The sequence below is a fragment of the Alexandromys fortis genome, unplaced genomic scaffold, assembly GCF_014885135.2.
Source record: "Alexandromys fortis isolate MF-2015 unplaced genomic scaffold, M_Fortis_MF-2015_v1.1 scaffold_23, whole genome shotgun sequence".
Taxonomy (NCBI): domain Eukaryota; kingdom Metazoa; phylum Chordata; class Mammalia; order Rodentia; family Cricetidae; genus Alexandromys; species Alexandromys fortis.
Genome location: NW_026067907.1, coordinates 13,187,627 through 13,214,696, shown reverse-complemented (window position 1 = coordinate 13,214,696; position 27,070 = coordinate 13,187,627). Strand labels below are relative to the sequence as shown.

The window sequence follows — 27,070 nt, the reverse complement described above, 5'->3', positions numbered from 1 at the left end:
TGTCATTCACTTGGTTTAGAAAGACCAGTATCACACTGGATAATTTGAAACACATTTAAACATAGAATTGGCTTTTTTCCCCCTCCTAGGCAAAATGGGGAGTCCCAGCCAATCTCGCTGGTTTTATTTATAACTTTTTATTTCCTGAGAGAAGACAGGAAAAGTGAGTCCCTGCCTTCCCCTCTTGTCTAACTCCACCCCTGGCCCCTGTCTGGAAAGCCTGGGTGGACATGTAGGAGGGGCTCCAGCTCAGAGGGGCTGGATTTGGCCTGGGACACCAGGTACTCCGAGCAAATGGTGAGAGCAGAGGAGGAATTATGACACTCCTTCGAAAGAATGAATTAAACGTGCCTCCGCGTGTGTCTGATTGACAGGCCTCTTGGAGAAAGGGCGTATAAAGGAGCCAGTCACCGCCTGGAGGCAGCGAAAGCCTTTGCTGTCTGCAGCCTCCCTGGCCAGGTCACTCCTCAAGACAGACTTAGAACACTGACATCGGTCATCATTCATTTTCAAACACACAAGGTACCTTTTTATTTCTAAGAATTTCATTGGGTTGCGATTTTTCAGAACAGGCTTGTGGTTTCCAGGAGGCTGGAGGGGAAAAGTGCAGCTATGTCCTCCCACGCTTAGCAGCGTGGTTTTCTCACCCTAGGTTTGCCCTGCACAGTTAGAGACCAGCCAGGAACAGGCGCTGCTGCTGTCTTGGCCCCAGGGTCTCCCACAGCAGGATCCCAGGGATATGAGGGTCTGGCTGGCTTTATTCCTAGGATGCTGGGGAAAGCCCTGACATATTCTACTTCAAAATAAGAGGTTTCTACACTGAAGTTTGTTGTGGAGGAGGAGCAGAGAAAGGAATGTCGAAAGATCCCTTGAAAATGTGAAAATAATCAGCGGATTATAGCGATCCTAACTCTAAACATTATTAGCAGCCGAACAAAGTGTAGCTGTCTTTATAATGTACAGTGGGGTAGGCTGGGGGCTCTGAAGGGAACTGCGTTTGGGTTGCTGCTTGGGTAACTTGCTGGTAGGCTGTAAGGCAACTGGAGGAGGGTCGTCTGGTGAGGAGGGAGGAAGGAGGGAAGCAGGCAGAGCAATAAGTGTTGAGGGGCATAGAGATGACCCAGCAAAGGCACTTTGATTGCTCCTGAGAGGTAAACTTGGGTGAAACCCATGTAAGTTTGTAATGATACCCCACTGCAGAAAGCCTTTATGAAAGTCTACCCACTGCAGTGTGGACTTGTGGTCGGGGAAGAGGCTCCGGCTCAGGGGGCGCCTAGTGCCATGGAGCTGGGATGCAGTTGCGTTGGCTGCCAGGATGCTTGCTCCAGTTCTAGACACTCTCCACTCCTTTGTCCCATTTTGACTTGAGGAAGGCAGCAAGATGAGATGGGAGCTTATGCTGGCTTTCTGTGGCACTCCTGATTGCGGTGGATTTTACCAAAGCACAGTTTAAGGGACTCGCTTGTGCATGCATGGAAGCAGACCAACCGTCATTCTGAGACGGAGTTCTCCTTTGCAGAGCTGGCATCCTGCAGCTGTCTTTGGGATAAGGTGAAATTTGGGGACAGAATCAGGTGTCCTGGGGCACACACCTGATTAGGGATTCAAGGGTAGGCCAGGCTGCAGCCTTCAGAGAGGGACTCAGTTGAGATTCTCGACTTTCTCCGAGGTCTCGGTTCTGTTCTAAGTGTCTAACAGGGTCTACCTTGCTCTTCAATTTCCAGAAAAAGACTGCCTCGGGACACAGTGTTAAGAGCCCCCCAAGCTATAGACCCACTGAGGGCGTGTTTGCTGTGTCTTAAAGAACTCACTGGATATTCATTTGCATAGGGTCTCTCTCCAACACCCTAGATAAATAATTTAAGAGTGAATTTATCGAGCCACAGACAAGGGCACCAAGTCAGAGGATAGGAGGATTGTCTGGATGGGCAAGCTGATGTTAAGGGCTCAGGTTGGGATGGTGTGCTCAGCTGCCTCCTGCACCATGATCTAGAGCTCAGTAGATGAACACTGGGCAGTGCTGTGGGCATCAGGACCACACTCTCAAAGGCTGAGGATCCTGCCGCATCACCTTCCTCTGGAGAGGAGACTTTCACTGCTTCCAGCCTTCCAAAGTGTTCTGGAGAGGGGACTGCTTAGGTGTTTTTATCAATGAGAAACTAGGCCGTTTTAGCCACCTAACAGATGAGGAACTCAGTGTATGGTTCCGTTTCCTCAGAGCAGGGTAGACAGGGAACAGAGCCAGGACCATCACCCCATACTCTTTCCTCTTGGGTGGGTAGCTGAGACCCGGGCACAGGGAAGCCCATAAGGAGTTAACAGAGCAGGAGCAGTGGGGCTGGGCTTCAAGCCAGGCCTCCTGACTTCCTCCAATCCAGAGTCCAGTGAGCCAACTCAGAATCCCCGAGAATGGAAAAACAGGCCTGCAAGAGACAAGCACATTGGGGTAAAACCCTCCAAAGTAAAACTTTCTGCTTGTCCTAAGAAAATGCACTGAGTTTATTCGTAACTTCGGATGGCAGTTAGTATCGGTTGTGTTTAATCAAGGCAGCATAACGGGTTTTTCCCGGACATTGACGTAGAATGCCTGTCCAGAGTCTTCACCCTACAGGACCTGAGTTCCTCAGGGGGAGCAATGCTCTGGTGCAGCCCCCATTTACTCCTCCAGAGGGCAGGGAACCCTAAGTTGTTATGGTGACCGCTCAGCACGAGTGCTCAGCACCCCCTCACCGCGATGTCAGGGGGAAGTAGGGGATGAGTGCTAACAGCAGCTAGAAGAACCTAGTTGGAAAGGAAGCTTCTTGTCTAAAGTTTTGCTTCCCACGGATACATTTGCTTCTGATTTTTGTGTGAAAACTGTTTTTTTTTTCCCCTCAAAGGTCACGTGTGCAGATTTCCCAGTGACACTCAGGCTGCAGCTGTGCGCTCATCACCGGCGAGACTGCTTCTCTTCTGAGTGTCACGGGTGGAGACAGGATGCTCTGGGCACTGGCCCTGCTGGCTCTGGGCTTGGGGCCAAGAGCTTATGGTGAGAAGGGACATAACCCTTGTCTCTGTTTGCAGTGTGGCTTAGCTGCACTGACCAGCTGAGACCAGCAAGAGTCTTGGAGTCCGCATCTTGCATGTGAAGTTTTCTTTCTATGTTTGTCAATAAAAAAATGCTCTGACTTTTGAGTCTGTATAGCATGGAGAGATTGTCTTTTGGAAAGTGAGGTACTTGCTTCACATAGCTGGGTCTTTATGCATTATTATCATTTATAAAACTTGGGCTGCCATTTTTAGTGGCAATAGTCACCAGTTCTAATTATTTTAATTGTGTTGCTGCTAACATTTTTATTTAAAATGATAATATTTGTGCCTCTATAAGCAGTGGTTTATTTTCTTTTCAGTTTCTGGGCACCTGATGAGAAGCTATGTTTTGTTTTAACTTTCTCGTCAGCGTATCCATTTGAATTATTGAGCCTGTTCTAATTTTCCTAAGATCTGGTGACTTTTCTCATTGGCAGCTGGACAGTGAGTTCAGACCCCTCACTGAGAGTCACGCGGTCCATTGCTGTCTCAGATCCTAGCCCACAGTGCACACTAGCTATTATTCATTGAAGGTATTTCTACAGAAGTGAAAAGAGGTCTACATCATCTGTTTAAGGCAGAATGCCATTCCAAGAATGCAAGATAGGACATAGTAGACCCTTAAATCCCACAACCAAAAGCCAAAGGTCTACTTTTAAAACTTCTTTCTTCCCCAGCCACACAAAGGAGGGGATGGCTGTGCTCAGCTTAAATCTGGGACAAAAAACAACAGGGATGGGGGTGGAATTCAGAGGCCTGGTCTGGAGGGAGATTTGGGCAGATGTCACAGTGCTGACATTTATGAAAGAAGCCATGTTGTGGGTTCTGGGAAGACACAGAACACTTTCTACACTGTAGCCCTTGACAAAGCCGTACCACAGCACTGCGGGTAGCCTCCTCTGGCTCAGCCAGGGGTGGGGGGAGATGGCAATGCACACATAAGCTCTGCATCTTGTCATGGGGAGAAGCCCCTGTGAGCTTATGGTTCTCCAGCCCACATCCTGGAAAGCCTCCTTTCAGCTTGTAACTGTGCCTCTGTGGTTTTCTTCGGCAGCCGGTGACCAGGGCGAAGACACTTCGTTTGACCTGTTCAGCATCAGCAACATTAACCGGAAAACCATCGGCGCCAAACAGTTTCGAGGGCCCGACCCTGGGGTACCCGCTTACCGTTTTGTACGCTTTGACTACATTCCCCCAGTGAGGACAGATGATCTCAGCAGGATTGTCATGCTTGCAAGGACAAAGGAGGGTTTCTTCCTCACAGCCCAACTGAAGCAGGACCGCAAGTCCCGGGGCACACTCCTGGTATTGGAAGGCCCCGGCACCTCCCAGAGGCAGTTTGAGATTGTGTCCAATGGCCCAGGGGACACCTTGGACCTCAATTACTGGGTCGAAGGCATCCAACACACCAACTCCCTGGAGGATGTGGGCTTGGCTGACTCCCAGTGGAGGAACGTGACCGTGCAGGTGGCCAGTGACACCTATAGCCTGTATGTGGGCTGCGATTTGATTGACAGCGTCACCCTGGAGGAACCGTTCTACGAGCAGCTGGAAGCTGACAGAAGCAGGATGTATGTGGCCAAAGGTGCATCCCGAGAGAGTCACTTCAGGGTGCGTGTGCGGCACGGCAGCCATATGACAGAGCTGTGAGGAGAGCTCACGGCGTGGGGCAACTCAGTGTAGGCTTTGTGTTGGAAAGGTGTAATCTTGCCTTGGAGAAACACGTAACACTTCCTGCCGCACACGTGTGTGCACTCTGCACACCGGCAATACTGCATACACATTCACACATATCACACATGCTCAGATGTACAGTGCCTATGCTGTATCTTCTGATGGGTGTACCCGTTCCTCTCTCACCGCAGATTAAGGGACATTTGAGCAGTGCGCTCTTGCAGGCCTGCACTTATCTGTAGAAAGGAATGTGTGTCAAAGCTTAGTTATTTGACCTAGATGTGCACGCTCTGTGAGGTGCTGCTATAGCTATCTGACTGGCCCATTCATGTTACATTAACTCCCTTCTCCTGGTGTGACCCAAAGGCCACTTTTTCTGAACAAGTAGGTGTTTCTGAGACTTGAATTGCAAACAAGGACACAGCATTCCAGGTCCATGTGCAGAAATAGCCCGGCACGTCTGTGGGAACATATAGGGGACAAAATTTGCCTATCCCTAGGCCTCCCTCATTCTTCTCTAGGGTTAATTTTCTCCTAGTTAGAAATGTTTTTATCCTAAACCTTTGTGCACAGCATGCATGCATGTATGCATGTGATGTGATGTGGGGTGTGTGTGTGTGTGTGTGTGTGTAGTAGCATTTTCAAAGTAGCAGGAATAGGGTCACTGATATAAAAAGACTTCTGGCCTAGTGGATAAAGCAGAGGTGACTTGGTGCTTTTGGAATCTTCTGTTCTGTGTTTGTAAGGTGTCATAAGCTTCCATCAAGCTCATGGTTTAGCTGAAGTTCTGTTCCTCTGTTTCTCCCCAGGGCCTGCTGCAGAATGTCCATCTCGTGTTTGCAGATTCTGTAGAAGACATTCTAAGAAAGAAAGGCTGTCAACAAAGCCAGGGAGGTGGGTGAGCTCTCACCTAGGAGTTTCTTTTCTTTCCTGGTGGGTTGCTTCTGGGCCATGTGTGAGTGTCCTGAAGGGAATTCGGGTCAAGTGGGCAAGTGCGCTGGCCAGCTTAGACTTCTCAGCCCTTGAAAAATGACAACTGTTAAGGATTAATTCTGAATAGATTTCAAGAATAACAATCCATTTTTGGGGGGTTCTAGGAAGGTAGTCCAGTCCATGATCAAGACCATTCACCCCTCTTATGGCTTCTGAACACATTCTAACCTGTAGGTTCCTTCAACAGGATTATTTTACACTCTGAGTTACAAGCCAGCAATACGTAGAACTATGAAAAGCAAACACTTAGGCCTTTCCAGAAGTTCTGAGCCCTTCTTAATAAAATAGACTTACACAGAAGTCTACATCTGTTCTCTGAAGATGGGGAGTGAGAATGGACTCACTGGATTCACGTACTTTTATCCATATCTCAGAACCCACTGCGAGTTCTCCCCTCAGAGCCTGGGTCTGGCAGAGACCGCCATTCTCCTCCCCTGGTCATGTCACACTTGACTATTGCAGTCACTGGGAAAGCAAACTCATGAGCCTGGTCTCAGAGTGTGACTTCTTTGATGTTTGTGAAGATAAGAATGTCTGTTTCGAGGCTGAGTCATTCAGACTTTACAGCTGCAGACACTGGTGTAGATCTGACAGGAACAGACTGGCTCAAACATCCGTCTATCATCCGCTGAAACCCATCCAGGGCAGAGGCAGGGGTGTGCAAAAGCACAAATTGGCTTATTTTGATTAATTCCGAGATATGAAAAGTAAATATCTTAAATGAACTAAAGATTTTAAAAACATAAATGAAAATAAATGCTGAAAAAAATCTACTCAAAAATCTATTTAAGAGTGTCCCTGTCTACTTAGTTATACAAGTACTTATTTTAGCATGACTTTTTATGGTTAGTAGCACACTAGATATAAGAGGTTTCCAGCAGCCATGAGGATTGCAACAAGGTTTTGAGCCCAAGTAATAAACACTCAGCTGTGAGTGAATGCCTGTCATCCCTTCCTTCTTTTCTCTCGGGCTCTCTCCTCTCTGGAGCCCTTGGCTCTGGATGCACTGAGGATGACTCTGTTTTGGGACTTGTCTCAAAGCAACTTGAAAATTAAAGGAGTCTGTGAATGCATGGTCCAAGCAGACTCCCTGTGATTGGGCCAGGGCTGTGAGAGCCTACCCACACTCCGAGGAGCCACTGGGCAGCAGAAGATACTGTGTGGAAAGAAAACAGTTTTTCCTAGAGGTGTATATTTCTGTATGCTTTTATTCTGAAAGGAAGCCCCAAGAATGGGTTCGCAGGTTGAAATGGGACATAGGAAGGGTGAAGTGAAGGGGTAAGCATATGGACTATGTGTTGGAGGAACCCACTTGGGGTTAAGGATGAGGACAAGGCTCTGTCCCTCAACTCAGTTTTACTGAGGTGTGCGATGCATGACCCTGCACTACAAATTACTTGTCTCCCATTGCTCTGCTTTGCTCTTCTCTGTTCCTGGACCGCTGCCCCACTGGGGAATCTTACAGGCCTAGGAACCTGTTCCACTTCGTAGTTGCCACCCAATGTCCTTGTGTTGATGGATACAGTCTAGCAAGTGGCCACTCCAAGAAAGCATAGAGTTTCAAGGGTGCTGGTTTATAGCTGCAGAGGTGACACCTCAGGAGCGGTGCTTCACTGACCACATGAGTGGGTGCCAGTGTACAATGGTCAGTCTGACCACATCAGTGGGTGCCAGTGTACAGCGGTCAGTCTGAGCACAAAATGGGTGCCAGTGGACAGTGGACAGTCTGACCACATCAATGGGTGCCAGTGGACAGTGGTCAGTCTGCCATCTTACAGCCTGTGCTCTGCTGACCGTGCTTTCTCCCCCGTAGCTGAAGTCAACACCATCAATGAGTACACAGAGACACTCCACCTGAGTCCCCACATCACCACAGAACTGGTGGTCCAGGGTGTGGAGAAGACACAGGAAGTGTGCGCACACTCCTGTGAGGAGCTGAGCAACATGATGAACGAGCTGTCTGGATTGCATGTCATGGTGAACCAGTTGAGCAAGAACCTGGAGACAGTGGTGAGCATAAGGGAGATGGCAGAGCTGGCAAATGAGGGTGGGGGGAACAGATGGTAGCCTGTCAGGGAAGCCCTCCCAGCAGCCATCCAGTCAGCCTCTGAGGACTAATTCTTCACTGTTTCGAAGAATCTATGATTAGAAAACCGTATTAAGAGGCCATTCAGGTCAGGCCCTTCAGGACCTGGTCTACCACAAAGTTGGTGGGAAGAAAACCTGAGATGCAAGAAACATTGCAAATAACAACACAGTCAGGGGACACAAGTTCCTCACAATAAAGCTATGTTTCTGGGAAATACATCTCCCAGAGAATAAAAGACATCCGTGCAGAGGAAGATATTTTATGAGAAGGGCAGTTTTGAGAGGAAGAGTCTGCAGGCTTGAGGAATGTCTCAGCCTTATTGTATTTAAGGCCAAACATGTGTGTCCCAAAGTGGGTGGAAGCAGGGGACAGAATTGCACACGCCAGAGCGGGCATCCTGTGGCTTTAGAGAGGGAGGTGAGAGCTGTAGTCTCTCCTGGCTGCAGCTCCCTGACACCCGTAATATCACGAGAAGCAGAGAGGGCAGGGAGAACGTCACACACACACTTCCTGCAAGCCTCCACTATGGCTCAGGGAGAAAGTCCCATGACAAGGCCTGTGCAGAGTGCCTTGTGGGGCTGTCTATTGGTCAGAAGCTTCTCCTGTTTCTGTCTGCTTCTTAGTCAGGGTCCCTGGGTGGTATCCCTTAAATCATTACTGTGCCAGGAAGTACTCAGTGCACAGTGATGGTCCTGGCTGACTTGACAGAAGACCTGGCTACAGAGCTCAGAAGAGACAGGGGCTGAGCACAGGGTCTGGCAGCTTCCCTACAACTGTAATGTAGTCCAGGTCCAATGTTACTGAATGTGAAATCAGAGGTCAAGGAAACGTGTGAGCCCTGAAGCTGTACACAGAAGCCACAGAGGTGGTGTGCTTCTGTATTTGCTGTAGAGGGTTCGTGACACCCATCTGACTTCCAAGTTCAGACATTGCACCTTGGGTGAACCTACAGAGTTCTGAGGTGGCCAAAGCAAATACATACACGTTTAGTGGCATTTTGTGCAGATTCGTCTGTTTTTTCACTTTACCCCTCCCCCTTTCCCTGGTATAACGTCCAGGTGGCCGGTCTTGTGGCTGTCTTCTTCCCCCTTTCCCTGGTATAACGTCCAGGTGGCCGGTCTTGTGGCCGTCTTCTTCCCCCTTTCCCTGGTATAACGTCCAGGTGGCCGGTCTTGTGGCCGTCTTCTCCCTTTCCATCAGCTCATTGCACATCTTTCTCATCCTATCTGCTGAACGAAAGGAAGATGAGTGAATTCATAAACTGGCCTCTTTCTCCTTCCCTGAGCTCTGCCCACTGTGCACAATGGTGGTTTTTGAGGGGTTGAGCAGGCAGCGCTTCTGTATGTCTGTGTGTTGGGTATTAGCTGTGAGCAGGGAAAAGGCGGCGGGGCTGAGCTGATAGACGTGTGTGTAGCTGAGTTCTGTGATACGGTCTTTGTAGCAGAAGTTCATGTGGATTGCAGTCCCATCCGCCTTTACCTGACCCTAGTATCCCAGGGCAAAGTTCCAGCTACACCTGGAGGTTTCAAGGCTTGACCTAAGCTCGATGGAAGAGGACGTTGAATTCTTATCCTAACTCTCACCTCTGTTTCCAGTCCAATGACAACCAGTTCCTCTTGGAGCTCATTGGAGGCCCCATGAAGACCAGGAACTTGTCAGCTTGCGTGCAGGAGGGCCGAGTCTTTGCAGAAAACGAAACCTGGGTGGTAGACAGCTGTACCACGTGCACATGCAAGGTGAGCTTGGAAGATTGGTTCTTCTGGAGGCAGAAACGCCCTGCACAGGGCGGGCAAGTTCAAATTGACACATGCGGATCCTAAGGGCTGCCAATGACTTGCTCGCACACATGTACAGAAAATGTTTAGATACATGGAAGGCTCACCATGAGAGCCTTAGACACGGGAGCGAACACAAATTTAACTTAAATTGACCTCATTTTGCTGTGCATAAAGAAAGCACAAGCCTGAGGGTGGGGTGGGGTGTCCAGCGTTGCCGCATGACGAGAAACAATGAGAATCCAGCTGTATCAGCGCCTCGCTAGCGTTGCTTGACCACATTCATCTCTGACAGGGCCCCAGCGCTCACAGAGAGATCCGGGAAGCCCGGTCATGATTGAGAAAATACAAATGTTCTAGTTTCTTCTCATTAATCCCTGTCCGTGTGTTGACCTCAGATGTCGGGGGATCTGGGAATAGTCACTCATTCTTCTTCTTTCCCACCCAGAGGGCTCAAACACTGATGCCGTCATCTCTCTGCTCATGGCGGGAGGACACAGTGTCAGTGCTCAGAGTCCCCTTGGGTCTGCTCAAGCCCTATATCTGAAGTAGGATTTATAGACAGAAAAACCCCTATTTTTCTTGCTGATTTTTCCTCATCCAGATCCCGTGACAATGTCTGTTACATTACATAATTGTTTCCCAAATATTTTTCTGTTCTTTCAGAAATTTAAAACAGTGTGCCACCAAATCACTTGCTTGCCGGCGACTTGCGCCAACCCATCTTTCGTGGAAGGCGAGTGCTGCCCGTCCTGTTCCCACTGTAAGTCTCCGGTGGCGAGCTCGTTGCGAGTCCTAGCGGTTGCATCTGTTTATTTGTTTTATGGTTTGAGCGGAGGAGAGTGAGGTTCGTGTTCCTAGAGGCAGGCGGTGGGGAAAGAGAAGAGGCGTGGCTGAGGCCCTCCTTTAACCACTAGCCAGTGGCCAGGAAGCCGTTGAGAACTCTAGAAATTAAATGTCTGCAGCTGTCCCATTCTGGCCTGTCCCAGACAAGGAGGCCCCTAGCGATCCTGCAGGGACCAAAGTCCCATGCCCAGGCCAAGAACAAGGCCCTGTGTCAGTAGCCGCTGTGATCAGAAGCCGCAGCTTTATCTGGGCTGAGTGAAGATTGGGCAGTTGCTGTGAAACCCACGGTACAGTAAATAAACACAGAACCCAGAGACGGTTACTCAATGGTGCACTCAAGTTACAGAGATATGGTCCAAGTTACACAGAACTGGACTATGGCGGAGCCAGTTCTGTGAAGTCTGACACTGTAGAGACAGAGCAGGGCTGGTATCATGGAGTCCTGGAGACTCCGATGTACCCTAGAAGAGCCTGCGCTGTCCTTGCTAGACTCAGCTCCACGGCTCACTCAGAAGCCCCTATGGTCTGTGGATCCCTGTGCCTGTTCTCTGGATCTGGCCCCTGGGTGATGCTCACCTGTGGCTTCCCTGTCCTTCAGACCCAGGCATCATCCCCGAGTGTTCTGGATTCCTCTGCTTGGGTTTTATCCTGGTCTTCCATTCTGGTGTGTGTCTAGAATCCCAGCTACTTGCTCAACACAGCAATGCTACAGCCACAGTACTGGGCGCCTGAGGCTGCTTCCCCTGTGTCAGTGAGGGCCAGAGCACAACAGACAGACTGGGTGCTCTGGCTGCCTGTGCTCAGTGTCGACCTTGCTGCTGCTCTTTCCTTCCTTCCTCACCCAGAGGGACTTCTAAAAGACCCCTGCTAAGAGAACCCTGCTAAGAGACCTACTGTATACTTTACCTTTAACTCAGGCCCCACCACACCATGTGCCTGTGAAAATTTTCTTCAAGAAAATTATCTTTTTTATTGAATTTTCTTTCAAGTGTTTAAAAATAAATTATGCAAGCTGTAATCTCAACCAATGGTTGACATTCCGTTACCTTATATGAGCCAGCAAAGCTATGTAGAAATGACCTCTTGGAGGCTTTGAAAACGCTCCCTGTAGACATTCTCTGTGGGAGCCGTCTCCTCGGCTCTGTGGACCAACTTCCCTAAATACACCTAGACCACTCTCTCCTTAACACTCACTCCGTGTTCTGGTCCCTGTGCTGGACTCTGCCTTCTGAAGGAACTCAAACCCTTTTCCCAGGTGGTGGGTCTTTGCCCATAGAATTTTCTTCTGGATGAGCCCCTTCCTGTTACAAAGTATCCAAAGCAGCCCCACAAGGCTGTAGTGCTTGACTTCCCCACAGTGTGTGAAGAGGGAGAACCCATCCTCAGGGACATGTGTGCTTTCTCCCTTAGCTTCAGAAAATGATGAGGGCTGGTCTCCGTGGGCAGAGTGGACGGAGTGTTCTGTCACCTGTGGCTCTGGGACCCAGCAGAGAGGCCGGTCTTGTGATGTCACCAGCAACACCTGCCTGGGCCCCTCCATTCAGACGAGGGCATGCAGCCTGGGCAAATGCGACACAAGAAGTGAGTGTGCCCCTGCCGTGCTCCAGGGTAGGGTGGATGGCTCTCCATGTGGGTGTGCCAGCAACAGCTGTTTGCTGATGTCTGGAGGCCATGGCCTAAGGGAAGGGTTTTACCACGAGAGACGCTTTCTTCTGGGTGACGGTGGTGCTCTTTGGCCTGCCCTCTTTCGTGGAAACAAACTAGCTGGGAGGACAGATTTGGGGATCGCCTGGCCCCAGGTCAGAGCCTGGGACAATGATCTCTTTGTGCTTCTGATGTCAGTCCGGCAGAATGGTGGCTGGAGTCACTGGTCACCCTGGTCTTCGTGCTCCGTGACTTGTGGTGTTGGCAATGTCACCCGCATACGTCTCTGCAACTCTCCAGTGCCCCAGATGGGTGGCAAGAACTGCAAGGGCAGTGGCCGGGAGACCAAGGCCTGCCAGGGTGCACCGTGTCCAAGTGAGTGGGTGATATGGGGAGGGGTGATGTCCTGCCTGCCTGAGCGAGACAGGACGCTGTGACGGCTGCTGGCTACAAGGTCCGCTCAGGCTGAATCTGGTCACTAAACCAAAAGCCAGCAGAGTCTGAGCAGTGGGGGTGTGGCTGCTCCTGCTCTGAGGACAGAGCCCATCACTGGGTCGTTGGATCCCCACCCTGACCCCCTAGTTAGCCTGATGTCTCTGTACCAGGCATAGGTCAATCAGGTGAGCATGGATTGTCATCTGCAGAAAAATAAGCCAGCACTGTCAACCTGGACCTGGAGCAGGACATCAGCAGGACAGGTCTCAGGACAGGGCTGTCTGGATCACAGCAAGGTCCAGCTTAGGGAATTCACAGCTTAGGATACCAGGACCCCCCAGGGAGGCTGGGCTTCTGCAGTGTGTGGATGCGGGAGGTTTACTTCCACACAACATGTTTTCCACCCAGATCTTCACTGCCTTTCTGCCCAGTGCAATAAGAATCCGTCCCACAAAGTATTTCCTACCCTGGAGGCCTGGCTCTATAAGGAAATTCAGGCTTCTGGCTGTGAAAGATTAGAAGGATTTTCTTTCAGAGGCAAAACAATCGATCAGCAATTGTATATCAATCCTGACTGTGGCCAGCCCCTCCCTTTTCACTCATACACTGGTTTCTTCAACTATGTTGGAATAGCCAGGATATCAACTTCATCTTCCCTCTGCTCTTGCCAGTGCATGTAACACATCCAGCCCTCCATGCCCCTCTCATGGTTCTCTCTACAGTTGATGGGCGTTGGAGCCCCTGGTCCCCTTGGTCGGCCTGCACAGTCACCTGTGCTGGAGGGATCCGTGAACGGACACGTGTTTGCAACAGCCCAGAACCCCAGTACGGTGGGAAGGACTGTGTGGGGGATGTGAAGGAACATCAAATGTGCAATAAGAGAAGCTGCCCCATTGGTGAGTCATAGGGCATAGGGCTTGTCTGCGTGTGTGCGTGTGTGTGTGCGTGTGCGTGTGTGTGTGTGAAAGGAGCTGCCCCACTGATGGATAACAGGACATACATACTTGTGTGTGTGTGTGTGTGTGTGTGTGTGTGTGTGTGAAAGGAGCTGCCCCACTGATGGGTAACTGGGCATATATACTTTTATGTTTATGTATGTGTGTGTGCCTACATGTATAAATGTGTGTGGTATCTGGTCATATCCCTGTTCCCCATTCTCCATGCAGATGGATGCTTATCCAACCCATGTTTTCCTGGAGCCAAGTGCAACAGCTTCCCTGATGGGTCCTGGTCCTGTGGTTCCTGCCCAGTGGGCTTCCTGGGCAATGGCACCCACTGTGAGGACCTGGATGAGGTTGGTACCTTCACCTTGGGCGGCAGGGTATCCTGTGGAGATAATGAGAAAGGCTGACTTCTGCTTGTCTTCACAGTGTGCTGTGGTCACAGATATCTGCTTCTCAACCAACAAAGCTTCCCGCTGTGTCAATACCGACCCTGGCTTCCACTGTCTGCCTTGTCCCCCACGCTACAAGGGGAGCCAGCCCTTCGGGGTTGGCCTGGAGGCTGCACGGACAGAGAAACAAGTAAGTGCTGCTGGCCTTGCCTGTGTTTCTAAAGGCTTGAAAAAGTCAGACAAGTCTAGGCAAGTGGAGATGGGATAGGGAAGAGAAGGGGCAACATTGCTGAGAGACGGACAGAGACAGAGTTTATCTTATGAAAGCCTCTCTGTTCATCCGGGGCCTCTCCTACTGACATGTGGAGTACATGTCTCTATGCAAAGGGCCTATGAACTTCTGGGCAGCAGTGACACCTTGGTCACCTATGGGATGCTATAACAGAATGCCCAAGGTAGGGTAGGGATAAAGGAAAGACACAGTGTATCACAAATTTTGAAGACTGGAAATCCCAGACTGAAGACCAGGCATCTAGTTCAGGTGTCTGTTCTGTCATCACCTGGTAGAAGCCAGAGAGAGAGAGAGAGAGAGAGAGAGAGAGAGAGAGAGAGAGAGAGAGAGAGAGAGAACCTCAGCATTGACATGCTGAAGTGGCAGGATCCTGACAACTATACACCTCCAAAGGGACTTCACTTCCTGAAGCCACTACACTGATACAGATTCTTAGCAAAGCCATGACGAGCAGTATCACATGGTAAGCTCAGGAATGATATTTATCTGGCTCAGATAACCACTATAAAATACTCAAGTCTTCTCCCTGAGAGATCCAAATCAGTACTTTAAGACCCAGCATGATGCCCTACCCTCCATGTCCTCTCACAATGAGTCTCTTGCCATTCTCAGGGGTACCCATCGTCACCTTCTTTCCTCATGCGCCCTCTTTGTAGCTCTTACTACTCTCTGCTTTGCAGGTATGTGAGCCAGAAAACCCGTGCAAGGACAAGACTCACAACTGCCACAAGCATGCAGAGTGTATCTACTTGGGCCACTTCAGTGACCCCATGTACAAATGTGAGTGCCAGACTGGCTATGCCGGCGACGGGCTCATCTGTGGGGAGGACTCAGACCTGGATGGCTGGCCCAACAACAACCTGGTGTGTGCCACCAATGCCACCTACCATTGCATCAAGGTGAGACTCACATCATCTCAGGCCCAGAGCTAGGACTGTGTGCTTTAGTCCCCCCTTAAGTCGGTGCCAGGACTCCATGCCTTAGTGCCTCTTCAATGGTGTAGGGTCTGCTCCACATCCTCTTCATCAGTGAAGGGTCTGCCCCTCAGTCCTCTTCAGCCAGTGTAAAGGTCTGCCCTCAGTCTCTCTTCAGCGAGTCACTGCCAGGAAAGACTGGGCCAATCTGGAAGCAATGATCTAAACAGTGAGAAACTACTACTCCACATGAACCTCCTGCTCTGAGACTGGGCCGTGTTAGCCCTACATGTGTTCCTACAACTGCAGGCATGAAGAGAGCTTGGGTCTGATGTATGGAGTGCACAGGGGTCCACCTCAAACACTGAACACAGAGATCTCTCCCTTCATTTTCTTTTCATTCCAGGGATGGTTAGGGGAAGCAGCACACACTCATGGTGCTCGTTGCTGATTCCTAGGCCCATCAGCAGTGAGTGGACAGGATGAGTCCATGCCTATCCCCAGAGTGTGAGGCTGAAATGACCCCAACAAATTATCCTGCTTGGGATCACTTGGCAAGGTCCCATCAAATGTCTTTCTTTACAAAGACACACACGTGCCAGGGTATAGGCCTGTTTGGGGAGTCAGAGTTTGATCAAGCACATGAGAGGTTAGTACAGGTTGGGCCTCTGTAACTTCACAAGTGTAGGTGATGCAAGGCTTCTCATTGAAGAGTCATTTAAAAACTTAATTATATGCATAAACTCTCCTTTTATGTTTAAAGTGACAAAGTCATAGTGCAGGAATTTCTTCCTTTATAACCACTGAGTGAAGATGGAAAGAATTGGCTAACAAAGCAAGACTGTCACAGAAACAAGGCAGTGATTTATACACACACACACACACACACACTGAAATGAATCTCAGAACACACAGTGTGTTTCCTCCAGTCTGTGGTACCATGGTGGTTTGTTTGTAAAACATTTTCAGAATCTTAAGCAGCAATAAAATCATTTCATAGAGGACCTGTCACAGACACAGACACACATAATGCATGTACACACATATACAAACACACATGCATACACATACTATGTATGTACATACACACACACACACACACACACAAAGGCACGATGTGGTTGAAGCCAACACTGCACTTCCCTGCACCACTCTCCCTTAGTCCCTCAGTTGGGTCCTTGGCTCAGGTTCAGGTAACATAACAGTGGACACAGCTGTCACACGTTCATCAACTGTGGCAAGCTGGAATGGAGTTTGCCTTGCCTTCTTCTAAGTGTCTGTTCAATGCAGGAATTGCAAAGCTTGCACCATGTACGAGGAGGCTTCTTCCTTTGAGGCCTGCCGGCCACTGAGGGCCGAGCATGCATAGACACTGAGGCACCTGGTTCATTGGCTACGGCTGTGGGAAGGAACTGGACTCCAAGCATTTGCTATTCTGCCTCCCCTGGGCAGGCACCCTTCACCCTCCTCTCTTCTCCCAGGTGTCTGATCCCTTCCTGGAGGTCCTGGGCTCAGAACAGGGCTCCTTTTGTCTGTTCGTGTGCAGAAGCCACATAATTCCCAGGGTAGGACTTTAAAGAACAGCACACGTCCAGGCCAGCTGGCTCTGGCCCCCGTCCTGCGTTTATCTGAGGACTTGTATCAGATATTTATATCCTTGGCTTCATGAGTCTTGCTTTGTTTTCCCTGTTTTGGAAAGAAAGCCACTTTGGAATGCTTTCATGGTGATTATTCCTCTCCGAATTACAGGACAACTGCCCCAAACTGCCAAATTCTGGGCAGGAGGATTTTGATAAGGATGGGATCGGAGATGCTTGTGATGAGGACGATGACAATGACGGCGTGAGCGATGAGAAGGTAGGACGGGTGCTGCTCTCAGATACTCAGCTGCTCTCAGATAGACACTCAGCTGCTCTCAGACACTCAGCTGCTCTCAGACACTCAGCTGCTCTCAGACACTCAGCTGCTCTCAGACAGACACTCAGCTGCTCTCAGACACTCAGCTGCTCTCAGACACTCAGCTGCTCTCAGACAGACACTCAGCTGCTCTCACTCAGCTGTTGGAAGAGACCAGGACCCTGCACCAACAGTGCCCCCAAGGCTGGCCTACTGACACGTATTTGTGAATAGTTCTCAGAGGCTACCAATAGAGAAAGTTGTCTCCGCAAATGCTGATTGGCTAGTGCGGGGCTCCCTGCTGTAAAACTCAGTGACGTCACTTTCCTTAATTGCATCAAAGACCTTATTAGCTTCCTTTCCTTCTGCTGAGCTGTGCTTGAGGCAAGCAATGAGTGTTACAAGCAGAAGGTTTAACATGTGACTCCCGCAGCTCCCTGAGGATGGGTTCTCTGTGAGGAAATCCAGGGCTCTCCATGTCTCACCCATTCATCCGTCCAGTCACTCACTATCCCGTCCATCTGACTTCCCTGTGAAAACAGATGAAATGACCCCTTTGCAATAGGAGAGCTTAACACTTATGGGCAGGCCAGCTGCGTATGTAACCGCAAAGTCACATGATGTTGAAAAGGTACCCACGGAGGGAGGGCTAACTGGCTGGCTTCCTTTGCTTCCTTGTTGCTTGTCCCCTAAGTACTGAACTGACTTATGGTCATCTGGTATATGTCCTGTGCTCTTCCTGATGTCTTTTTCTGGTGTTTTTAGGATAATTGCCAGCTCCTCTTTAATCCCCGTCAACTGGACTACGACAAGGATGAGGTTGGAGACCGCTGTGACAATTGTCCCTATGTGCACAACCCAGCACAGATCGACACCGACAACAACGGCGAAGGGGACGCCTGCTCTGTGGACATTGACGGGGACGGTCAGTAGCTCTGCTTATCTTAGTGACTCAGATAAGGTTCCGTGGTCATAAGTGAGTCAGCACCTTGTGTACGCAGGTTCACAGCCACAAATCAGCTAACCATGGATCGTTGACAAAGAGATCACATCTAATGAGCGTGTACAGACGTAAAGTTTATTTATGTGCGTCCGAGGGTATATGGAGGGGGAGGGTGCTGCCCTGTGCCTGTGGGAGTCAGAAAACAACTTTCACGGGTTGGTTCTCTCTTTCCACCTCCTTGAGACAGGATCTGTCTGGTTTCTGTTTCACTCAACTCCAGATAAGCTCCTCTGGGAACAGTTAGGTGATGTTTCTGTGTCTTCTGCTCATCTTGCCCTTGAGGTGCTGGGATTACAATGTTCACTGATGCTCAGCTGCATCTGATTTTTGTCTGTTTTGTTTTGATGTTGAGTTCTGAGGATTGAACTTGGGTTGTCAGGCTTGTCTTGCAAGCACTTTTACCCACCCAGGCTTCTTACTACCTGCTAGATCTTTATCTTATCCTTAAACGAAAGGTTGTACCTAGATTGCTTGCAAACATCACACCATTCTGTATAATGGGTTTGGACATCTGGATTTTGACATCTTTGTAGGTCCTGATAACAGCCCTCTATGTACACCAGGACGACTGCACTCACAATTCTGAACTTGTTGCAAGAGCTCAACTTATCGCTACTGTATAAAATTGATTTCTTAAATAGCTTGCCTTCTCCCACAAGCCTCAGGCCCATTCTCAGAAAACCACAGTTTCCCACATCCTCTTTCCTTGATGCCAGCTCCACAACTGCTTCTCCATACTCTTTTCCCCGAATCTTCTACAGTGAATGCTCCATCTAAAACATATAAGACCTGCACTTAAGCCTCACCCTGCTCTGAGAAAGGTCTGAGGAGAGCTGTTGTCTCACTTCCATCCCCTTTTAGTGGTATTTATTGGTTAGGTCTGAGTACAGAATCTGGCTCCCTAGACAGGTAGGGTGATATGTATGTCCCCCAAGAGCTCTGGCATCACTGTGGGCTGACATTTTACTCTGAGACTCCGTGGCCCCCATGAAAGAGCCCAGGGAACTGCTGTATGGCCCCGGGAATCTACACTCCAATCTCACAGTGTCGCTGTAGAGGCAGGAGACACTCGGAGCACTGTTCGGCTCAGCTTCTCCGTGTGCTTTCTGAGTCTCCCCCTCCTCATCCTTTCCCAGCCTCGAGTTTCTTCATCCACTTTGACTCACTCTACCCTCTTATTTGGAGCCATCTTAAAGCTTGAGTTCTTGTAGAACTTTCCAGTGAGCTTCTACATCCAGCCTCACCCTCAGGACAGTCTGAGCCACTCCGCCTTCTCAGAGCTCAGTGCAGTCAGCAGGTTCCTCCTTCTGTCTTGATGTTGGTTAATGCATCTGTTACGCTGACTGGAGTCTCAGGTTCTTAGACCCTGTTCGTTTGCCTTCAGTCCCTCCCCAGATGTCCTCCCCTTGCTTGTGAGGCAAGGCCAGTGCCCAGGGTCCCTTCTTTCTGATTTGCTAGTTATGACCCTTCACTTTGCCACCGTATCTTTTAAAGATTATTATTGTTTCTCCAGTATTGGTGGACTGTATTATCTATTTCCAGATTTCTAAGACTCTGGCCACTCTATCTCCACCACCGCTTCTCTCCTGCTGTGTGTGGATGAGAAGGCATCACCCAGAGCCTGCCATTAGCACAGACATTCTGAGCTCTAAGTGGGGTGGCCAAGGCAGCAAGCGCAGAGACAAGCCACACTCACCCTTCTCTGGTTGAACAACATCACCCCAGAGAATTCCAACACTAGCTATATTTTAGGCTAAGAGAATTTGTATGTGTGTGTGTGTGTGTGTGTGTGTGTTTGTGTTTGAGACATCATTTCACTGGGAAGTTGAATTTTAATGGAAACTCTATCATGTACTCTTCCCTGAATCTAATAATCTTTACATTTTTGCCATTTTTTCTCAGTGAAAATTTGTCTGTATCTTATGATGGGAAAATGATGTGTCTTCTCTAGACTCAGGGTGTAACTACTTTTCTCTTCTGTCCACAGATGTTTTCAATGAGAGAGACAACTGCCCCTACGTCTACAACACTGACCAGAGAGACACGGACGGGGATGGCGTGGGCGACCATTGTGACAACTGCCCCCTGATGCACAACCCAGATCAGGTGATGGAATATCTCTAAACGGGGCTCTGTGAGCCTCAGCTGCTGCCTTGAGATTAGTCTTTGAGGTCGACTGGCATCTCAGGGCAGGGTGTGCCATATCCTCAAACAGTTTCAGAAAGATGTTTCTGTGTGGTTCTCATCTGCTCCGCCAAGATGACAGCATAGAGTTTTCTATAATCTCAGCTGGAACCTCTTACCGAGCCCACACCTAAGCATGTTGTATCTAGGTGGCTACAGGCCAAGTGGCTTCCCGTCACTGTCTGGGGGGATATTTGTCTCCATGGTTACTCTGAGGCAAACTCAGAACCAGCTACATTTCCAGGCTGGCTGTTGGAAGGGACAAGGAGAATGTGACCTAGAAATACGGTCTGCAGAGCGTACAGCAACAAATGCTGGGGGAAATGATACCAGTGGCAGTTGCATGGCAGTTAACTATAAGTCCCTGATATGATGGGGCACAGGAAGGAGAATCTGAACCCAAGGGTCTGGGATTTCAGGCTCTGTTCTGTGTAAGTGAGCCAAAACACCCCATTTTTGCACCCTGTCCCCAGTACTGTCCTATAACCCAATGGGGTGGGTCTCTGATCTGGCACCTAGCCTTCAATGACTTCCTCAGGGATATTCTTGGTGTTCACTTCCTGCTCTGCCCTACAGACGGATATGGACAATGACCTTGTTGGAGATCAGTGTGACAACAATGAGGACATCGATGATGATGGCCACCAGAACAACCAGGACAACTGCCCATACATCTCCAACTCCAACCAGGCTGACCATGACAATGATGGCAAGGGTGATGCTTGCGACCCTGATGATGACAACGATGGTATTCCAGATGACAGGGACAACTGCAGGCTTGTCTTCAACCCAGACCAGGAAGACTCAGATGGTAGGTGCCGTCCTCAGCTCATACGTGTGTTGCAAACTGTGTGAGCAGTCCTACAGAGGTAGACCTGCTTCTCTGTTTACAAAGCCACTTTAAAAGTCAGAAGGATGGCTGTCTTAGCATGCTGGCCACAGGGATGGCTGGTTTTCTGCCCAGTATACTTGGCAGTTTCAGCTTCTTCTTGTGTGTTTAATATTCTACCAATGACAGAGGAGAAGTGTGCTTGTACGTGCCATGATGAGGAACCCTCTCAATAATTCTGTACTTCTGGAAACCTTTGGGAGTCACTTAGAAAGAAATAAGATTTGCCATATGCAGCCCATGACAGAATGGGGGGATTTATTATTTTGAATCTAGTAACTAAAATAGGGCAAGTTGAAGTGGAAGTTCTTGTGTAAACCGCTGGTCTGTAACTGTGCAAGTTCTGGAGGAAGTCACTACAATCCTAAATAACAAAGCACACAGCTCTGCTTGCTGGTTGGCTGGCCATGAACTCCCTCCCAATGGCCAGAATGATCCAAGCTCTATTTGGAAGACACTTATCCTGAACAAATGGAGACCAGGAGCCCTGGGGTGTTGAGCCAATCTGACTCAGAAGCACGTGAGAAAGGCCTGGCCAAAGCCCAAGGGCAGCTCCAGGATCCTCCCTGCATGGGAAACAGCTTTCAGCAGAAAGTTTCCAGCTTGATACAGACACCAGTGCAAGCAGGGGTGGATGGGTGGGATCTGGGCTCATCAGGAAGGGGATTGGGAAGGAGGAGAGGTTGACATACTTAGGCTGACATTTTTAATACTTTTAAGACACCATCACTGAGACTAGGGATGCAGCTTAATTGATAGAGAACTTGCCTAACATACATGAAACTCAGTACTATATATACAAAGCATATGGGTGAGTACCTATAACTCAGGAGGTAGAAGTAGGAGGACCAGAAGTTCAAAGTCATCCTTGAGGTAAGCCCTACAGAGGCCCTCCCTCCCTGTCTCAAGAAAGGGAAATGCCTGTACACCTAATTATGTGTGTCACATGACAGGGGAGGATGTGGCAGTAGATACAGAACTGGAAACTAGTTTGAAGAATGGGGGAATTAAGATATCAATCTTGATACCAAATACGGTTTCTTTTCTTCCTTTTGAAATAAGAGGTCACAGCAGCATGCCTGTTTACCCCACTGCCTTTGCCTGTGGGCATCTCACTGTGGCCAACGGTGGGGCAGCTGTGAGGTCACACACATGACCTATCCACCTTTGCAGACCAACCTCTCTGGGCCCAATCTCCCCAGGGAAAGTCATTTGTGCTGCAAAGGATCTATTTTAAATGCCAAATAAATTAAAATGGCTCCAGTTATTAAGAACGACAGCGAGAGACAAACAGCCTCCTCTGAGTGAGAGGGGGCAGAGCTCTTACGAGGGTCTTGCTGTGCTATCGTTGGCTTCAGGGTTTGCTGTGATGATGTTTTAAAAAAGCACCTCTGGGATTATTTGCTTTACAAATTCAGTGCTTAATGAGGCAGTTGGTTCTCAATCCATAGATACCTGCAGGATGCTCAGCCACAGACCTTAGGGACCCAGAGGTCTCTGCTTATGAGAAACAAGTGCAAAGCACTCACCTTTGCCCCCGTGTCTGTTTCTTTCTTATCCACAGGCGATGGCCGAGGTGATATTTGTAAAGATGACTTTGACAATGACAACGTCCCAGATATTGATGACGTGTGCCCTGAGAACAATGCTATCACTGAGACAGACTTCAGGAACTTCCAGATGGTCCCTCTGGATCCCAAGGGAACCACTCAAATTGATCCCAACTGGGTGATTCGTCACCAAGGCAAAGAGCTGGTGCAGACGGCAAACTCGGACCCTGGCATTGCTGTAGGTGAGCCTGAGATCCCGAGTGAGGTGATGCTGTTGAGTTGCCAAGTGAGGCCATGTGGACAGGATTCAGGATAATTTTCCTGGTAGTCTTACCCTGTCTTGGTATGTAGAACAGCCTCCCTTAAAAACCTGGGAAGGGGTTCTGGGAAAGAGCAGGTTTGCTCCTCAGGTCTATGGAGTTGGTGTTCAATAAGCTAGTTCATATTATGGACTCTCTGAAATGGTACACGACACAGTGGAGCCTGTGTTCTGGAGCCCAGCAGGCTATTGGTTGGGTCACAAGTCCTGTAGCTTTTGCTAATCTCTCAGTGACGAGCATGGGGCAGAGCCAATTTAAGATCTTTAGACCCTCGTTTCTGTGACATGGGCCTCTGAGGGGTCCCTGAAGTGCTTTTCCCTGGGCCTCCAAACCATGCCTATTTCCTCCGTATCCAGGTTTTGATGAGTTTGGGTCTGTGGACTTCAGTGGCACATTCTATGTCAACACTGACCGGGATGATGACTACGCTGGCTTCGTCTTCGGCTATCAGTCAAGCAGCCGCTTCTACGTGGTGATGTGGAAACAGGTCACCCAGACCTACTGGGAAGACAAGCCCAGTCGCGCTTACGGCTACTCTGGTGTGTCCCTCAAAGTGGTGAACTCCACGACCGGCACCGGTGAACATCTGAGGAATGCCCTGTGGCACACAGGAAACACAGAAGGCCAGGTGAAGGACTGGGCAGTTGATGACCTCTTCCGTATAGACCCTTGGCTCTCTTTAATTTTAAATGATGTTCTTGGTTCATTTTTAATCAAGTAGAAATCATTTTAATAGTTGACATTGAATGCCCTCTTTATTAAACACAGAGTACCCAGTCTTTTTGTCAACAAAGCTGACAAGACTGAACACATGTTCATTCTTTTTAGAGACAGGACCCGAAAGTGTGAGTGTTCTGTTCACAGTGTCACACCCAAGAAGAGAAGCTCTGAATTCAGATCCATGCCTGTCTGGGCCGGGGGTTCATGCTCTCAGTGCATCTTCAGCACACTAGGCAGTGGATTTAGGAACGTGTTGTAGTGCCCCATAGGTGTGCACAGTAGGGTAGATGATACACAGTGTTTGAAGATATAGTGTATAAAACAGAATACAAGAGAGGTAGTGCAGCAAGTAGGGTATTGCTTTCGCAGTCCAATTTGGGGGTAGAGAAGAATGGTAGAGAGGCATGTATCTCATCCTTCAACAACGATGCTGTTCTACAGGTGCGCACACTATGGCACGACCCCAAAAACATTGGCTGGAAAGACTACACTGCCTACAGGTGGCACCTGATTCACAGGCCTAAGACAGGCTACATGAGGTAAGGGCAGTTGTACATTTCTGTTCAGTGGTCGGTCCCTCAGGACTTTCTTCCCATTGGATGAGCTAATCTTCCTTTCCTGTAAATAACCAGTCTGCTTTTTCCATTGGATGGCTAGATGGCTTTTTACAATGGATGAATAGTCTGCTTCCCATTGGATAGACAGATTGCTTTCCCATTGGATGGATAATCTACCTTCTTTGTCTTCCTTCCCTCTGGAGATTATAAATAGGTAACTGTGCCATAAAGAACTTTAAATTCCTCTCCGGATTCCTCAGTTTTAAATGTCTTTTCTCATCTATCTTGCATTCTTACTACACATCAGTTACTTTAAAATCTTGAAAGAAATCTGTGTCTTAAGATACTTGTTGGGTGGTGTGAAGCCCACTCCACATCCATCTAGATGAAATCCAGGACTTTGTACATGATAAGCAAATGTTCTGCCAATGAGCCAGAGCCCTGTTGGCTGTCTGGTGTTTGCAGATACTTAAGGGTCTGAGCAGGTGCGGTGTAAACTTGTGTGCAGGGTGTGATGTCCCTGCAAAGGGGATCCCATTGCCATGTGCTCCATTAGGGAATTCTGTGACATCACTTCACATTCTGGGCTAGGAAGATAGAGTCTTGTCACTACTTTCAGACAGCTCTTACAATGGGACAAAGATGAGATTAGGGATCTTCAGGAAAATGAAAGCCAAGGAGAAGGCCTGTCTCTAAGGAAGAGAAACAGGCAGCCACCATCTTCCTGTCTCTAAGGAAGAGAAACAGGCACCCATCTCCTACAGGCAATCAGAAAACAGCCTTCACTCACTCTGCACACTGCCTTGGCTCTTAAAGGCAACCTAATGCAAACCTGGGTGATTAGTCTCTCTCTCTCTCTCTCTCTCTCTCTCTCTCTCTCTCTCTCTCTCTCTCTCCCTCCCCCCCCCTTTCTCTCACACACACAAAGGGTACAACAGCTTTGCATGTGAGAAGAAATGGTCTCTTCAGCTCCTGCTTCCTGATAGGACTCGGTGTTCCCACAAGGAAAGTAAGCCCAGCCCAGTTGCTGAAACCCTGAGGAGAGTGTGGGGCTACGAATCCTCTGGGTTGGTCTGGGTCAGCTCAGTCAGTGGTAGAGCAGAGAACTCTTGGTCAGCATACACAAGGTCATGCTTTCATCTTTAGCACCAAGCAGGGAGACCAAACTCCTCTTGATCAACAGCTGCCATCCAGAACCAACCACTAGCCTCTCCAGAGAATGTGCTGCCAAGTTCAAGTTCTCTTTTATCCTTCACTTTCTTACCTTAGAGTCTTGGTGCATGAAGGAAAGCAGGTCATGGCTGATTCAGGACCAATCTATGATAAAACCTATGCTGGTGGAAGGCTCGGCCTGTTTGTCTTCTCCCAAGAAATGGTCTACTTCTCGGACCTCAAGTATGAATGCAGAGGTGAGTGCAGGTTCTCATCGGGGATGGTCCCACAGGACTGGGGTGGGACTGACATCCACTTTTCTGTCTGCAGAGGCTTCATTCCATGGAAATGAATGATGACTTACAGTTTCTGCCCTTGTAGCAAAGATGTTGTTTAGGCAACTTACATCCCCCTGCTCTGTCTCTCTGTTTGTTTGGGTTTTTTTTTGTCTTATATTGAATCTGAAGGTCTTTGGTAAGACAAATACTTTCTGATAGTTCACAGATCATCTGTCACTATGCTGATCCTGTAGCTTCCTGATTCCATACTCTCTGAGTTTCTAGGGGCATTTTAGAATATTAACTTTACTGAAAATTTCAAGAAGGAAAGGAAGAAGGAAAAGGAGAATGGAGGAGGGGAAGAGAGATAGAAGGAAGAAGTGAGGGAAGGAAGGGGTCTACTTTTTAGTTATACTGCTAGAAATGTATTTATCTGAACCAAAAGATAAGCCTGAAAGCAAACTTGACTCCAGTCTAGTGTACTGACAGGCCTACAGAGCAGATCAGGAAAGTTCAGGAATATTTCTCAGTGCTCACACCTTGAAAATAATACACAAATAAAAGAGAAGTAGAGACAAGACCATATTCCCTCTCCTTCCACCAAAGTTCCTTTTCTTATGATAAGATTCCATTGAAGATATTTCTTTTTTCATGTATTTACTCTTTAATCTATCCATCTATGTCCCCATCCTTCAAAACATCTATTTCACCTTTCCAAACATGCATCCATCTTTCTATCATCCCATCCATCCACTCATTTCCCATCTGCTCATTCATCTACACAGCCACCAGTCTGTCCTACCCATCAACTTTACGTATACCTTCTTAAAATTAATACAATGATAGTTGAGGTTATCAGTAAAACAGATGCATGGGAGCCTGAGGCAGGAGGATTGCTTCATTTGAGGCCAGTCTGAGTCACATAGCAAGTTCTAGGACAACTTGGGCTACAGGTATAAGATGAACAAATAAAGGAACATAATAAAATACCCCTGGTCATTCCTTCCTAATCCCATTGCTCCTTCTCTTCCAGATGTCTAGAGAGAAAGGCTGCATTCCATCAATGTGCTACAAACACTGTTTACGAGACACGTCGGTCCATCTTGGTACTTGCAGCTTTTCTCTCTTTTGGCATTTCCTGTTTCTTGACCTTAACTGAGTGGATCTTCACCTCCTGCATCAGCACCAAGTCCAAGTGCCTTCACATGACAAACATCAAGGGAACTGCAAGATGAGCATCTGGCCCGCTGCTGGAAAACAGTTTGACAAGAAATGAGATTCACCACGGAGTGGAAACTTAGTGTGTTGTTACATTGTCTTTTCTTGTCTGTTTAAACAGAATGACGTTTACATGTAAAATGTAATTACTTGCAGTATTTATGTGTATATGGAGTTGAAGGGAATATTGTGTATAAGTCATTCTCATAAATTAAGCATGAAAACTATTGCTCACCTAC

At 48.6% G+C, this 27,070-nt stretch overlaps 1 protein-coding gene across 1 annotated transcript; it reads left to right on the top strand.

Moving 5' to 3' along the window:
- The first annotated feature begins 316 nt into the window (after positions 1-316).
- On the top strand, positions 317-27,070 carry Thbs2 (thrombospondin 2). The gene is made up of 22 exons (XM_050136013.1): positions 317-522; positions 2,880-3,028; positions 4,124-4,680; positions 5,553-5,637; positions 7,550-7,746; positions 9,421-9,561; positions 10,267-10,363; positions 11,857-12,027; positions 12,289-12,465; positions 13,248-13,421; positions 13,692-13,819; positions 13,896-14,048; positions 14,831-15,049; positions 16,814-16,921; positions 17,726-17,885; positions 19,951-20,069; positions 20,724-20,958; positions 22,601-22,828; positions 23,263-23,534; positions 24,068-24,165; positions 25,453-25,592; positions 26,647-27,070. The coding sequence occupies exons 2-22, from the start codon at positions 2,977-2,979 to the stop codon at positions 26,652-26,654; spliced, it is 3,519 nt and encodes a 1,172-aa protein (XP_049991970.1). The 5' UTR covers positions 317-522; positions 2,880-2,976; the 3' UTR covers positions 26,655-27,070.

Bases quoted from the DNA above. Each gene is read 5' to 3' on its own strand.
- Thbs2 (XM_050136013.1), top strand. From the start codon at position 2,977: ATGCTCTGGGCACTGGCCCTGCTGGCTCTGGGCTTGGGGCCAAGAGCT. The intron at 12,028-12,288 runs GTGAGTGTGCCC...TTCTGATGTCAG, and splicing joins GGGCAAATGCGACACAAGAA to TCCGGCAGAATGGTGGCTGG. The intron at 13,422-13,691 runs GTGAGTCATAGG...TTCTCCATGCAG, and splicing joins TAAGAGAAGCTGCCCCATTG to ATGGATGCTTATCCAACCCA.